At 30.3% G+C, this 16,414-nt stretch overlaps 2 protein-coding genes across 2 annotated transcripts in view; one reads left to right on the top strand and one right to left on the bottom strand.

Annotated features, from left to right (window-relative positions):
• The window catches only part of LOC126769404 (uncharacterized), a 368,776-nt gene that overhangs the window by 244,555 nt on the left and 107,807 nt on the right, over positions 1 to 16,414 (top strand). The gene's annotated exons all lie outside the window — the stretch shown is intronic.
• LOC126769728 (connectin-like) overlaps positions 1 to 16,414 on the bottom strand; it is a 50,296-nt gene that overhangs the window by 21,322 nt on the left and 12,560 nt on the right. Inside the window, exon 2 of the mRNA XM_050488645.1 lies at positions 1,244 to 2,324. Coding sequence (XP_050344602.1) covers positions 1,244 to 2,297 — 1,054 coding nt within the window. The 5' untranslated portion in view covers positions 2,298 to 2,324. The remainder of the gene's footprint in view (positions 1 to 1,243; positions 2,325 to 16,414) is intronic.

The raw sequence follows: 16,414 nt of genomic DNA, 5'->3' as shown, positions 1-16,414 counted from the left end.
ATTTCTTTTTTAATTTAATTTCATTTCAAATATGTATACTTTATGCCAGTATATTGTGATTATAATTCATCTCGTGCTTTACGGTGAAGGAAAACATCGTGAGGAAACCTGCATGTGTCTAATTTCACTGAAATTCTGCCACATGTGAATTCTACCAACCCGCATTGGAGCAGCGTGGTGGAATAAGCTCCAAACCTTCTCCTCAAAAAAGAGGAGAGGAGGCCTTTAGCCCAGCAGTGGGACATTCACAGGCTGTTACGGTATGCCAGTATATATTAAAAAAAGCAATATATGTATATTACTATCAGCAGTATATTTTATGTCCCTTTATAAGCTCATATGAATAATAATACGGAGCCTAATGTAATAAAAACACTCTGGCTTTATCCAACGTGTGCGTATCTACGGTTAACAACAGTCGATAATAAAATTATCATGAGAACACGCCCGTTATGTTTGTTGATTTTTAATAATACATATTTCATTGTGCCTAAATCGTGTTATTACGCCATTGTTGACTCGCTAAAGGGAGCTGTTACACTCATTAATTGTCCTTAACGTTCGAAGGGTACTTTTGCTCTTTGGTAGGGGATTAGAACCCTGTAGGGAATGTGGCATTGTTTGCACAAAATATAGTTATTTATCTTTCCGTGAGTGTGTCCTAAACAATCATGGTGTGTTATTAAATCTTAAATAACACGTTTTTGACGTTGAAAATAATATTTGTAATATTCAATGCAGTGCCTATAAGATTTATTATAAATGAATTTGAAAATACGTTTTAAATACAATTTAGATTTTTTTCTATTCATTTAATTATTTTCTAATAGGTACTTACTCGTATATTATAAAAATATTAAGTATTCTATATCTATAACACATTGTTACCAATTATAATAAACCTAGAGTACTATACGTAGCCTACCAATTAATTTTTGCATTTAGTTTTGTTAAATATATACATATATGTGTCATTATTATGTATAAAATAAATAATAACCGTGATACGGCTTATCGCTAGGGATCTCTTATAAATGTACATAAAAAGACCTAAGTACGATTGACATACTGATAAAAATAGTTTTTGGCAAATATTTATCTTAGATAGACATTGGTTGATCTCTTACCTTTCAGAGGATTAAAAGTAAATTTTAAGAATATTTTTACGAAATATAAAAAATAAATATCTTTAGATAAATATAATAAGTAAATTTAAAAAATATTATGTATGATTTAAACTTACCACTTAAATACAAAACCGACGTTTTCATCTTTAAATTTTCAAGAATTGGTTTAACAGTCTCGTAAGTTAATAATTCAATTTCATTATTTCTCAAATCTAATAATTCCAGTCCTCTAACGCCTTCCAATAGTCCCTCGTTAATGGATTGCAATTGATTTCCAGTCATAGATAATTTCTGGAGCAAAGCCAATCCATCAAAGGCCCTTTCAGATAAATATTTCAATTCGTTATTGTCTAAAAGGAGTTCGTTTAAATTCCACAATTCTGAAAATGTCAAATCTCCAATCATTGACAATTTATTCGATCTCAAATCCAATCTCGTTAAATTACCTAGACCTTTAAAGGTATCTCTAGTTAACACTGAAATTAAATTTGCCTCAAGTACCAAATCATTAAGAACGTTTAAATGTTCGAAACATCCATCATGAGTAAGACCGATAGTGTTAGACGACAAATCAAGATATCTGAGATTTGGTAAGTCAACAAAAACATCTCGCTGTATTTCAGTTACTTTGTTTCCTTTTATCGTTAAATTAACGAGTGCTGGTAGATTAGAGAATGCGGAAAAATCTAATTCCATTATTTTATCATTCATCAATGTTATTTCTTTAACTGTAGACATGTTCGTGAAGGTCTTCTTCTCGATTTTATTTAATGTCGCGTAATGAATGAATAGCTTCTGCAATTTCTTTAAACGATGGATTACTTGTAAGGGAATGAATTTAAGTGCACCGTCTGACCTTACGTTGAATGTTAATCTTTCAAGATTCGGTTGCGAACTAAAGCTCGTCCAAATTGGATCGGTTTCGTCTATACCTCCATTAAAAACCCAGCAGTCCGCTCGTGTAGCGGTTTTTATAGCCGTGTTTTCACAATAGCAGTGTACTTTTGATTCTCTGTTTGTTATTTCGCACATATTATCTTTAGTCTGCACAGCATGATATCTCCTTTCGGTTTTATCTCTACGTTTTTCATTTAGACGGCTTTCAGTAAAGGATATTTGCACTGAGGTCAGTGCAAGAGCCAGAAGTAAATATTGAATGACGGTCTCCATATTCCCTAGCTTTTTTAGTAGAGTAATCTGTAACAAAGAAAAAATTCATTAAAACGATATTGCTTTTGATATACAAAAATACTCTTTCATCGCTGAACTTATTTTAGATATCTTTATTGACACGAAAAAAGTTTTGAAAGAAAAAACTTTATTACTTCAAATTGAAATTTTCACTACTAGCTACATTTTGCGGCATTGCTCGCATGTAATTTTTTTTGCGTAATTATTTGTATATTAACTACTAATATAGTAAACAATACTTTACTATAAAAATAAACATTAAGAAAGTCGTTTTCAACAAATGCTGGAAGAATTGAGAGTATTGTTACAATATGCAAATAAATCCTACGAAGTGTTGTGTTTTAGTCGATAGCGACTGATCAATCGAGTAATGCGTCCATACATTACATTGGTACTTCTCAGTTACAATTTATTGAACGAAAATTTTGTAACTATTTCTTTTTATGCACGTAAGTTTTATTAATTGATGATTTTTATTTGACTTTATAAATGTATCTAAAATAAATCGTGGCTTGGTCAATCTCCAAATTATTTAAATCTATATTAATATATTTTCCAAAACGTGTTTTTCACAAAGGCACGGGTATAAATTGTGTTACACATTTAAAAGCGTTTGAAGTGTTCAAAGAATGTAATGTTAGAATTTATGTGTAATAATAATAGATTCTTTTATTGGTTTTAAAATTTGTATAGTTTTTTCGAGTGTTGTAATAAACCACACCTCATTGAAATGAGACATAATACAATACGTGTATCAACATCAATGTCGTTATTAAAGCCTGAAACACATTGTCTGTGAATATGTTTTATTACAATGCCCATTAAATGTTAATTATCCACCAAAAAGCGTATTGCGTTTTATTACGCAACACTGGAATTAAATAGCTCTTAGCATTTATCAACCTAAATACGTCCCATATGTATATTTTGTAACCTTGCCATATTGAGATATAAAAATATTTGGTTACAAAATTTCATTGAGTTTGTGAAGTGTGAGCAACACATGGTTCTATGTCATTGATATTGCGGTTCAAAACCGGTGCACTTAGCTAATTTGTAGGGTGTGGAGTTTATAACGCCGTGTGTATGACTCATTCAATACCCTCGTTTGCTTTCAGTGTCTGTAACTGTTTATTGAGTCAATACCTCGTTGGGGATCAAACAAAAGCTAACAGATCGGCTTGGAAAGTCAACTTCTTTCGACTTTCATGTCGAAGTAAATAAGCGTAGTGTCCTGTTTGAAGTTATTTGAAAACTTGTGTTACTCATTATGGAACAGTTCTTGTGAATACATTTTCTTTATATTAAAATGTACTTTCAAAGTCAGTTCATTTTGTTTAAATAATTATGTTTATCAAATGCCCTAATATTAGTTATTTGGAGATTATGTAATTAAATCAAATCACGGGTACCAAAACGGAGACCATGCAAACAACGAATACGGGCTGAACAAGTCTATAAATTTACTGCTAGGCTAAGCCTCTTTTAGGAGAAGGCTTGAAGATTTCCCTCCCATTTAGCTCAAATAAGTTTTGATGAAGACACATGTGGCAGAACTTCAGACACATACAGCTACGTACAGACACATGTATTAACGTTTCAAGACCGAGATGAACTAGGAACATAATTTAAACACATTAAAATTGAGAGAGTTATCTAGTCCGTCAGTCAATTTTTTATTAAGCTCAAATCAATTTAAAACATTTTTAATATTTTAAGAGATCAAGATAATCTGGTTACAGTAGTTTATTGGTTGTTCTGGTATATTTATATTATTACTTACGAGTGAAATAATAAGAAAGCAATGAATATAAATAATAAACATGAATAGTAATGATATGTTGTAAACAAAAAGGTAACATTTAATTGTTAGTCGCTCAAAAAGTTTCACTTTAAAAAGGTTTAATTATGATTTATTATAATTAGCACGTCATTTGTTTTATAGTAACAAACTCATCAAGCAATCTAGAGTGGATAGAATAGGATCCTTTGTTACCCTAAATTACTATTGTATTGAATTTTTCTAGCCCTCACGATTTCCGCTTTAATTAAAAAACTTTTGTCACTCTTTTATAATACAAATCTTTTTTTTACTTTTGACTATAGGTCTTTTAATTTCTTCAAAACGTCCAGATTCTTTGAGAGTGGTCATTTTGTCTTCTTTGTCTCCATTGTGTTTCATTTCGTAATTCTTAAAGGAAAAGTATGTATAGATTTTAATATTGAAATGTCTTTGTAGCTTTGCCTTTAGACGCCGAAGTTTGATCTCTCTTTGAAGATGTTTGAAGAGACAATTTTACGATTGTAGATAAAGTTCGTGCAGGTAAAATGGAGCCACTTTTTATCGAGTTGTTTCGGAACGTCCCCGTTGTTACTTTGTCTCTTTAGAGAGAATTTTTCAAAGGCATAAATATTATGTGATTGTGAGTGACTAGAATATTTACGAGGAATTAAAGAATATTTTATTAAGCTTCTGCTATTGGATATTATTTACTTTCTCTTTTTCTTATTCCAATTTTAGTGTTCAAATAAAATTAGAATAAGCTTTATTTAATAATATTTATTTTTTATTCAATAATAATAAGGTAACTACAAATAAGTTTATATTATACATTTTTAAGATGAGCCGTTAAGAAATTCATTTGGTATTAATCATTTTTTAACGGATATTATTGTACATTAAAAATAAAAAAATAACTAAAATAAAATAATAACTTTTATAAGTTTATTAAGGAGCATTAAACAACGAAATTGCATCTTGTAGTATTTGAAGTGTTTACTAGTAAAACATTTTACATTATTGAATAAAACAGTATCTGAAATCGGGCATGCATTTCAATTAGGAGATCTAAAATATTCAAGTTATTCCAAACATCCTAAAGTGCTTCTGAGAGGGTTGATGGGAATTTACAAATCCCTCCCCGCCTTGTCTGTATTGCGTGCCTTATTTGGCTACTTTATTACAAATAAAAAATCAAAGTAACAGCTTCTAATAATCCCACTGTTGGTTCTAAGGTCTTCTCCGATTTAGAAGTTAAAGGCCACATTCCAACACGCTGCTCCAATGTTGGTTGGTACATACACAATTGGATACACTTAAGAAATTTTCATACAACGCATGCAATTTTGCTTACGGTGTGTTCCATCACCAATAAAAACATTTTTTTTTATTTGGCGCTGCAATAATTTACATATAGTGTCGGCTAAAATTCTGTCGCATGAGTGTTCACCGAACTGCGCTAAAAAATGGTGATTCCATCGTGAAGCTCAAAACCTTTTCCTTAATATATGAATAATAGGATGAATGGTTTCTTATGCTTTTTATTATTATATCTGAATATTATTTTTATAACGTTTTAAAAGTAACTTTAGAAAGTATATATTTTATTATATGAAATCTCAAAAACAAAAACCATGGTTAGTTTTTATATTCCTGAAATGATTTTATTTTGTTTAAATATAACAAATGAAAATGATACCGCTAAATAATAATTATCTCATAACTTTTTATCTCTTTATAAGATTTTGTAAATAATATACTTTATTTCTTATTTTGATTAAAATCTGTAATGTTATATTTGGATTAATAAATAATAAAATTCAATTTTAGATTGTCTGTTAAAAGCTAAAATCCTGTCATCTGTCTGTTGATATCTATTTTAGTAACAATCAATAAGCGTGCTGATGGCTGAGCTTCGTTAAAATGCTTGCTATTTTTAAATTGAGTATTGATTTGAATACGGAATATGAAATAATAATAATAAAGACACGACATAATAACATAATATTATTATACTGTAACATCTAGGTTATGTGTCAATGTTTTTTTTTATTTTTTTATATAAGTTATTAAAATTTAAAATTGAGTGTCAGCTGAGTGTTACACCATCGCGATCAAACACCTCCCACCGTCTTAACGACACGTTTAACTTGAACTCATAGGGTATAATGGTTTCTATGACCATTACTATGCTTATATTAGTATTAAATATTACACTCTGTTCCTGTTACTCCCTGCACACGCGTATAATTTCATAGTCTATGTTTTATTAACACAAATGTAATTAATCTAATATTGAAGCCGAAGACAAGTTGGAATAAATCAGTTGTAAGTTACTAGTGTACCAGATAAGTTATAGTAAAAAAAGGTTTTTTTAAGATAGCCTAGTAGATAGAATAGGAATCTAAACCGAATAGCACGGGTTCAATTTCGGTCAAGTATATACCACAGATTATTTATGTGCTTATTTAGACAAAGAAGGTAAACATCGTGGAAAAAGGCGAGAGATATATTCTGCCACATGTGTATCTTCCAGCCCGTAATGGATTTTTTTTTTTTTATAGAATAGGAAGGTGGACGAGCATATGGGCCACCTGATGGTAAGTGGTCACCAAACGCTCTTAGACATTGGCATTGTAAGAAATGTCAACCATCGCTTATAGCCAATGCGCCACCAACCTTGGGAACTAAGATTTTATGTCCCTGGTGCCTGTAATTACACTGGCTCACTCACCCTTCAAACCGGAACACAACAATATCAAGTATTGCTGTTTTGCGGTAGAATATCTGATGAGTGGGTGGTACCTACCCAGACGAGCTTGCACAAAGCCCTACCACCAGTAGGGATAATATAAATAATATATAATTATAATGTAATATTTGGATCTAATCCAAATCATGTTCTCTAAAGGAGAATTAGCCTTTGTCTATCATTAGGACATTCTGTTAATTACTATTTATTTTAAGGAATTATATTTTATACTAAATAAGAAATTTATTTTATACAGTTTGAATGTTAAATCTTTCTAAGATTTTTAATGTTTTATTAAATGTAGCCGTTAAGAAGAATCAATTATTTTTTATACTACTGTTTTGTTCTCCACGTGAACTTCAAGTATACAAGAATCGTAGCATGAATGACGTAACGGCTTAACTTTCTAAACGTTATATTTTTCATAAGACATGGAATTTTTTCATAAACTTTTCCCGTCGCGGAATTCAAGCAGTATGGCGAGTTGGCGAGGGATCAAAATTTCCGCTCATTTTTGCTATTAGAGTAACATAGATTACGAATTCCGCTTTAGACATTATTTTTCTCAATAAAGCTATACCTAATAGGAATTTCATAAAATATATTTTTATGAAGAAAGTAAAATGTAATTTAAGACAATAATAATGTAATATATGAAGATAATAATAAATCTATATGTTGCTTTAATTTCAGCTCGCGTATATACAATTTTAATTTCACATAAAGTGATTTTATAAGGTTAAGATAAAAAACGAATATGTCGTTTGGTGGATTATTCATTTCTTAATCTATTTTATGTTTATAGAAAGTTGTGCTCACAGAAATATTAACCATTACTTAAATCGCTATTGCGTCACCAATCTTGGGAACCAGGATCTAATGTCCCTTGTGCTTGTAGTTAGGCTTACTCGCCCTACGAACCAGACTGGTGAACATATCAATATTAAGTTTTGCTGTTTGGTAGTATAACTGATGAGTGGGCGGCACCTACCCAGACAGACTTGTACAAAAGCCCTAAGATGTTTTTAACATTTGCGTGAAGGTTTCTTACATACTCATATCAACGTACAAACGGCATGAGAATAGTTTGGGTTAATTGTTTAAGAAAAACATTTAGAGGCATTACACACGCTGAGTGTTATTAGGAATTTAAGTTAATATAATAGCCTCCATCTTTGAAGTTGACTAAAAGTTAACAGACAATGAAACAGTAGAGGTAAAGCAAAGCAAAAGTATTATATTACAGCTTCCATATGAAACAGGTTCACTTACTAGAATTAAGTTTGTATATAAAATATTTTGAGTTAATACTTGAGATGGGTCTAATAGTTTGTTTAATAATTTTTTATTTATGTTTAATAATTTAGTTTCAATGTTTTAATTATAATATCACTGTTTTTAAGTATCATCATCTTAGATCGTCAACCAGAATCTATTTGGTAAGAGTACCTTAAAGTGTTAACTTTATTGTAAGCCTCTAAAAGGTTTAGAAGTGTTGTCTTTGCAACAAATAAAATATTCACATTAACTTTGCTGTATCCTAAACTTAAGGAGCGACAATAACGAGAAAATTTCAAAGATTTGCAGTAACTTTCAGATCGTTTAGGTATTTCAGTTAGCCCTAATTCCATTTAAAATATAAAAGAAAATTTAAAGGTGTACTAAAAATGGCTTGATGTCAGTATGGAAAACCAATTCGGAATCTGGATACTACTTTCGTCATGTTGTAGTGGCTAACTCATACATCTTTGTTATATAATAATGCAATTATCTATAATAACAGTAGCTGTTAGCAGTTAAAATTAGTTTACATTTTTTTTTATATAAGCCGGTCTCGAGACTTTGAAGTCGATCCTCTAGCCTACTTACTATTTCGTTGAAATTAATCTCTTAAGAGCCTTGTCTACGCAATTAGGAGTAATACTTAAATTGGTTTTTTTATTTATTTCTTTCAATGATATAAAGATATCAAATAAAATAAAATTTTATTGATGTTAAAAAGAAATCTAAATCTAACATTTAAAAATGAAGGTTTTTAAGCTTTGATGAGTTATTATGCGTACGCCCGCTAATTTACGCCGCTAGTTTCTGGGCCACAAAAAATACAGTTTTTTTTTTCTGTACCACCTTTTCCTATAAACGTTCTATGCCTTATTCTACATGAGTAGAATTTGTATGAACCAAGCTGGGACAGGAAGCTAGTTAAAATATAAAAGTATTTTTTTTACACTTCAATTGTATGAACTGTCAACTACATATGCACAAAACATTGAATAAATAAATCAGTAATAATATACTTAGACAGTAAATTGCAAACCTCTTTTAAGTCACGAAGATCAAAAGAATTCAAATCTATTTTTATCTGAACAAAAGAAGGGCAATTCCATTTACCATTCGAAAAATTACCTGAATCCCTTCTACCTGTCATTTGTATTACATTAATGTTAAGAATTTTTTTTCTTACGAATACCACACAATCTTTGCACACTTGCCTAAAAAAATATACCTGGCTTAATACTGTGTGTGTTTGAAATCCTTACGATAACTTCGATTTATTTTGAATAAAAATATTAAGAAATTATGTAGAAAAAAGAAATAACAATTGCAGGAAGAAAATCAATTTAAAATGTCTGTTTTTAATTTCGTTTGAAATAAATAAATGTGCCTACTATATTTATAAAAACATCGTTCGTTTTAAAATTGGTAAAAAAAAATCGTAAAATGAAGTTCATTTTTAATTTAAATGTTAAGAACAGTAATTTTAAATTTATTTAATTAAAACGGATAATATATACTTATTGCATTGTTGTTCGAGGATTACGAAGACAAATACTTGTCTCCAAAATAAGAATCGTGCCTACATACATATAAGTGTAGCCCGTATAGCCCATTCTATTGGCAGAAGGAGTGTAGAAAGAAAAACCTTAGATTTACATTTCATGCGATTTGCTAATAGCTCAGCAATAATAAGCACTATAAACAGCGATTAATCAATAACTTAACAATTTATATCCACATATTTTTTTAAATTTCCAATAATAATTTCTCTGATGATTCAAAATGCATTTTTTTCACGAATCCATAACTCATACCATAAATTATTCAAGATTTTTTCCAATGATTTCATGTCAATTCAATGTCGAAGTTAGCCCTCCTGTCATTGATATAGGATTATATTTAAATACTTATAATATGTACTTCAAAGCATTATAATTCATAGCTGATTTGCTTTGATCGACAATTTGCTGACAAGGGAACTAAATTTTATATAAGAAATATCATATGGTAGCATATCTCTGACTCATTTACGGATGATTAGTATTTGTATTGATAATGATAGCGGTTATATAAGTGAGCAAGTTATTCTGAGTATTCGAATCAAAATCGTTGTAACGTTACGTAAGTTTTAAGTCGCATCTTTGTGAGGTACAGAAATGTCTGTAGCGGATCATTACACGTGACTGAAATACGACCAATTTAAAGGTACCGAATAAAAATGTAATATTATTTACGTAATATTTGATTTCATCATCAAAACAAACCAACTTTTAATGATGATTTATTTAATAATTCCTCTAAATCATAAAATTATTAATTTTGAAAGTTTATATCTTCAGAATTTTCAATTTGTGGTCAATAAAAACTTGGAGAAATTATTCGAACGGTATTTTATCATTTAGCTAGTCTTGCAAAATTAATGTAAGTGAACTTTATCATTGAACGGAAGGTTTGCGAAGTTTAAGTTAAATTTGAGGAGTTCAAGAAACTGTTTCTATTTAAGGCAATTAGTTATAAAGTATAAATACTTGAAGATTTGATTGATGGCTAGAACCGGTTACAGATTGCGTTCTAAGTTTAATTCCTATCTCTGTGAGGGCGGATAATTTATTGTTACAGTTTGATTTTAGTTATTATCTCCTGACAAATATGTTGCTATTTACAGTTTTATGCAATGAATGGACTAAGAACAATGTGGCTTAATATGTTTAATTTATGAGTTATTTCAGATAATAAACATCGAAATTAATGTTACTGAACTATTTTAAACTTAAAGAATATCAATTTATAGATATGAGTTTTACTAAAATTATATATATTTTCTATTATTACATTAATAAATACTAAAGAAATATATACTATCGGCGCCACGCACTTTTAAGAGCGGTGACGAAGAGCGATAGCATAAGCGAGCGTCAAGCCGTTTGCCGTCACGGCATACGAGTCGGTCTTACCCTTAAGGCGTGACAATATAACTTTACAGAAACAAAACAATACATAATACCTAAAAACAAATAACAATAAAATGGTGTTTTGCTTATTATGTATTTAATCAAATTAAATCAAAGTAAAGTAAAGTTCTGGATATTTCTTCACGGCTACAAACATTACATACATGTGACAATGCGATAATAATATTGACGGATGAGGTTGAGTGATCCATTGCAATTACTCGAACAAGGCACAAGGACCACCCAGTTGACATTGTATTGATGTTATGAAGCATGAATTGTTTTACTAGAAATGACATCTTGAATGTTTCTAGCAGTTTATTTAATACAAAATCTAATATTATGAACTGTCATGATCTCATAAAAAAAAACAGTATGTCGCTAAGTTTCTTTAGTAAAATATGGTAAAAGCTTGTATATGTTCCACTACTGAGTTAAGGCCACCTCTCTTATTTGAGGAGAAGATTAGGTACTTATTCCACCACGCTTTGCGGATTGGTGGATAAACTTAAGACACATTGTCATCCGACACATGCAGGCCTTTTCGTTTGTCTTTCTTTACTATCGAACATGAAGATTCATCAACTTGACCATTTTGACTCATTTCTTAGGAACTTTTTAGTATACTTAGGATCCTGTATGCTTTTTGTCTTAATGTAAATAATGTTTATGCAAATGTTAACATTTTAAAAATGGTTTCATATTTCGCATCACTAAATAAAACACCAACTTTATAATAAGTTATATCCTTATGTCTTTCTATATAAAATTATATTAAAATAACATCAAGGTAAACGTGTTAAGCAGAGGAGAATTTTAACCAAGTTTTAGCAATGTATAGAAAAACAAAGTAAGAATAAATATCAAGTTTTTACTAAATAAATAGAAGGTTACCTCGGTATTTACGAAGCTATCTAGCGGCCGTGTTCATTCGGCAAATACCCGAAGAACTTTCCAGAGATAAAGGCATAACCTAATAATTATATATGATAAACATATTTTTTTACCTTTCTAACAAATGTTATAATATAATTGATAAAGTATGTCTGTGCTTGATTTACTGTCGGGATTTTTAAAAAATCCATACGAGTATGAGATGATATGTATTACTGTTTTGTATAAAATTTCATGGTTTATAAAAGTAAAAGTTAACGAATTAAATGTACTATTTCTGGACAAAAACCTTAAGAAGATGAGTAGGTCTACACATGACTTGCATAAGTTTTTATATCGATTAATATATTTTGGTTTCTTTCATAGTTTAATGTGATACGGTGTTTTACTTTGGGATAACGCTAAATATGTTGATATTGTTTTTATTCTTAAAAAAAAGCGATCCAGGCTATTTATAATTTTGGAGCTCGAGACTTTGTTCAAGATGTTATTAATAAGGTAGGCATACTTACAGTCACCTCAAAATAATTTTACAACAATACATAATGATATAAAACCCTTTTTCCAGATAGGCTCGGAAATTCATTATGTTTCTATAACAACATTTTCAATAAGCAAAATTTTAACCTTAAGTAAAAATATTAATAATTATGTTTTCCTACACAATAAAAAGACAAGATATATAGATAAAATAAGCATGGAGCTTAAAAAAGGTAAACAATTAACTGTTTTTTTAAAAAACACTAACGATTTTCTTGTCAATTTTTGTCGTTCTGTCGTTTTGTCCGAAATTTTAAATTATACATAATCAGGTATATTAACAATTCAAAAGTTTTTATGCAAGTTTAGTTTGTTTATGATATTTTGAGTTGGAAATTGATTTTTGAAATGTGGTAAACCCACACGAACACAGAGGCACGACAATAGCAGGTTTTCATGATAAAAAATTAACTAATTACCTTAACCCCAATTAAATCCAAGTTACATTTGAAATAAATTAGAAAACTACGAAGTCAATAAAATGAATAAGTGAATAACAAATTCACAAAATAAAGACAAGGAAAGAATTATAAAGCCCTCATCAGACGTATCCGTATAAAATCCTTGAAAGCGTACTGAGGGAACTCGAGGAAGTTTATTATGTAATTTCTAGATGCTCAGATATTGCTGGAACTATTTTATTTTGCAATTCTCAAATGGAAATTAAAGAGGGCTCCTTGCCAGGCTTAAGTGCTTAGTTTGATATCTGAAGTTCTCGTGTAGGAGTCGTATCGTGAGACACTCCTCGTTTCAAACTTACTTCTTTTCAACTAAAAGCATGTTGTAACAACATGTTGCTTCACGAATCGTTTCTTCTTACAATTATTATTTGAAATTGTTATATAATATTTTATGATTGAGGTAAAATTTTATTTTAGTATATTTTTGAAGTGTCGAAGTAATAAATAATAAAATAATAATACTAATAAAACATTTTTTTGGAAAACTTCTTAAAAAATGATGAGATTAAAATTTCAAGACCAATTTTAAGTGAATTGTTTCTCTGTGAGTGTAGGTAGTGTTTCATTTATTGAGTTGCAAGCGTTTATTTATTTACAGTCATACTTTTCTGATAGAAGTTACTCGTGAAATCTTGAAACCCAACGCGGTAAAAACTTTTTTTTTTCTTGCAGTGGAAACCTTCCGAAAGGGTCCCAGGGGGTGGAACCGGGTTATGTGGGATTCTTACCCACTAAAACCACTACGATGGCCGTCTTCAGCACGGATCAGAGAGACTGCGCGATCGTGTTGATATAACGCATCCGCGGTCTCTCCAGACGCGTTAAAAAAGCCTATATTAATGTGTCTCTTAAATGTCATATCGTATAACACTATCTGACATTTTATTTCAAATTCGTGTTCAACGGTAAATTTTGAGTTTGCTTTTACAGAAAAACACTACAAATATAATGCTAGTAAAAGATTATCTTAAATGTATAGACACATAAAACAAGAATGTATTAAGGATATTATAACATATTACATACCATTATTATTGAATTGTTATCATTATTTTCAAACAAAGAAATAATTGAAAAGAAAAAAATCTTCGTGGAACGTTTATAATGTATTGTTGTAATAAAAAAACATAAATTTCAAATGAAGGCGCATAGAATATCGCATTACAATTTCTTCGGCATCTTCTCTCGAGACAATGATCAGATTTTTAAAATCGTTACACCTGTGAATTCTCACAAAATTTTCGACACCCTTACACCCAATTTGTATCGCGTTATAATTTGACACATATTCCTTTTAAGAATGATCTTCGAAATTGTAACGGCTTTTATTCTTTGTATAAAAATGAACTTCGTTAAATTTGGTAGCAGTCATAAATTTTTGACAGTGTGTCATATCAAAAGGATCATTGAAATAACGCATATGGAATTACGTTTCATATCTGTAGCCATCGATGAGTTAGAAACGAACCGGTGAAGTTTTAACAAGTTGACTCAACTTTTGAGATCAACTCACCCGAACAATAATGGAGAACTTTTATGGAATTATGTGGACATGAAATCGAGAATTGGTCTTACCCTTTCTGTTAAACTTCGAATGAATTCGAATCAGACGAAGTCAAAGTTTAATAACGTTTCGCTGATCGATTCAGTTGTATGATAACACCAACTTTAAGCTATGGTTTAATTCGCATCGCTGACCGCATAAAGTAAACCAGTATATTTTTTAAATTTTTTTTTTTTTTTTAACTAGCTTTATCTTTATTTCTGGTAATCTAAGTAATCAATTTAATTTACTTTACTATCTTCAAATTCACCACGTTACGACGTAGTAGTGGAAAATCTTATTCTATACTAGTAAAACCCGTCTCTTCGCCAGCGTGGAGCTTCGTGACAAAAAAAAATCAAAATTTAACATTTTAACTTACATCATCTTTATTCTTATTTACTGGTAGAGCTTTGTGCAACCTCGTCTGGGTAGGTACCACCCACTCATCAGATATTCTACCGCAAAACAGCAGTACTTTGTAATGTTGTGTTCCAGTTTGAAGGGTGAGTGAACCGGTGTAATTACAGGTAGAAGGGACATAACATCTTAGTTCCCAAGGTTGGTGGCGCAATGGTGATATAAGCGATGACATTTCTTACAATGCCAATGTCTATGGGCGTTGGTGACTACTTACCACCAGGTGGCCCATATTCTCGTCCGCTTTCCTATTCTATAAAAAAAAATTGAACATACATCTAAATCTGTAAAAAATTGAGCAATAAATATTGCACTTTGGCAGTTACTCATGCAATTACTTAGCTTGAATTATATATCCAATATTAATATAATATTCTAGATTCATATCTGACATCATTTTTAAGGGTTTATACGAGTACTAAAACTTTCTTCCGGCTGCGCATGATCTAGATTAAAACTTCTCTTAGTTTCAAGCTTTTGGTATCTTTTAGTAACAAACTTTGTATTTTCCCGCTAAATTTCATTATATAATTATATATTGGTAAATATAATCTGTAATTTTTATGGTTTTTATTCCACTTCTATTAACTATCTTGGTCTAGATTCCTACTCCTATTATTTACATTAAGCCGTAAGACTTCGCATTTCGCTAATTTCGTAAAACCCTTAGAGATAACACCAGCTTTTTCTGTCTTACATCTACTAAATTAGTCGGCACTAAGGATCAGGAAAACCTTTAGCGTCAAGCGCTACTTTGGGGTTCTAAATTATTCTGTACATAAAATAGTCAGGCGTCTGGAGAGGACAATCATTGCTAGATTTATCATTCATGCGTCAATTTCTACCTTTAGTTGACCTTAGTATAACACACAATGAAAATTTAGATGCTATTGTCTTTGTTGAATTATATAATGTAATTACATTACTTAATATTTATTTTGTTGATAAAAAACAATTGAATGATAACTTACAATTGAATGAAAACAAGACATGTTATTTATTTAAAAAAATAATAACCAACGTTTTTAATTGCTGTACTCGGTAGTAGAACTTTGTGCAAGCTCGTTTGGGTAAGTACCACTCACTCACCACATATTCTACTGCCAAGCAGCAATACATAATAGTGTTGAAGTCTAGTTTGAAGGGTTAGTCCGTATAATTACAGGCACAAAAAAATTAACATATTAGATCCCAAGGTTAGTGGCGCATAAGATGTAAGGGATAGATAGATATTATCTTATAATTTCAATTTTTTTGGCTAATGGTGACCACTTACCATTAGGTTGTCCACTTTTCAGTATTCCTACCGGATATAAATATAGGGCCAAGGGTCTCCCTTTGATTGTAATAATAATAATGATAATAATAATAATATCCTGGGACATTTTTCACACACGGCCATCTGATCCCAAATTAAGCTTCTACAAAGCTTGTGCTATGGAAACCAGACAACTGATATACTACATATACTACTTTT

This window comes from Nymphalis io, chromosome 7, assembly GCF_905147045.1.
Source record: "Nymphalis io chromosome 7, ilAglIoxx1.1, whole genome shotgun sequence".
Classification (NCBI taxonomy): domain Eukaryota; kingdom Metazoa; phylum Arthropoda; class Insecta; order Lepidoptera; family Nymphalidae; genus Nymphalis; species Nymphalis io.
The sequence above is the reverse complement of the archived record's forward strand: the minus strand, read 5'-3'. Positions and strand labels throughout refer to the sequence as shown.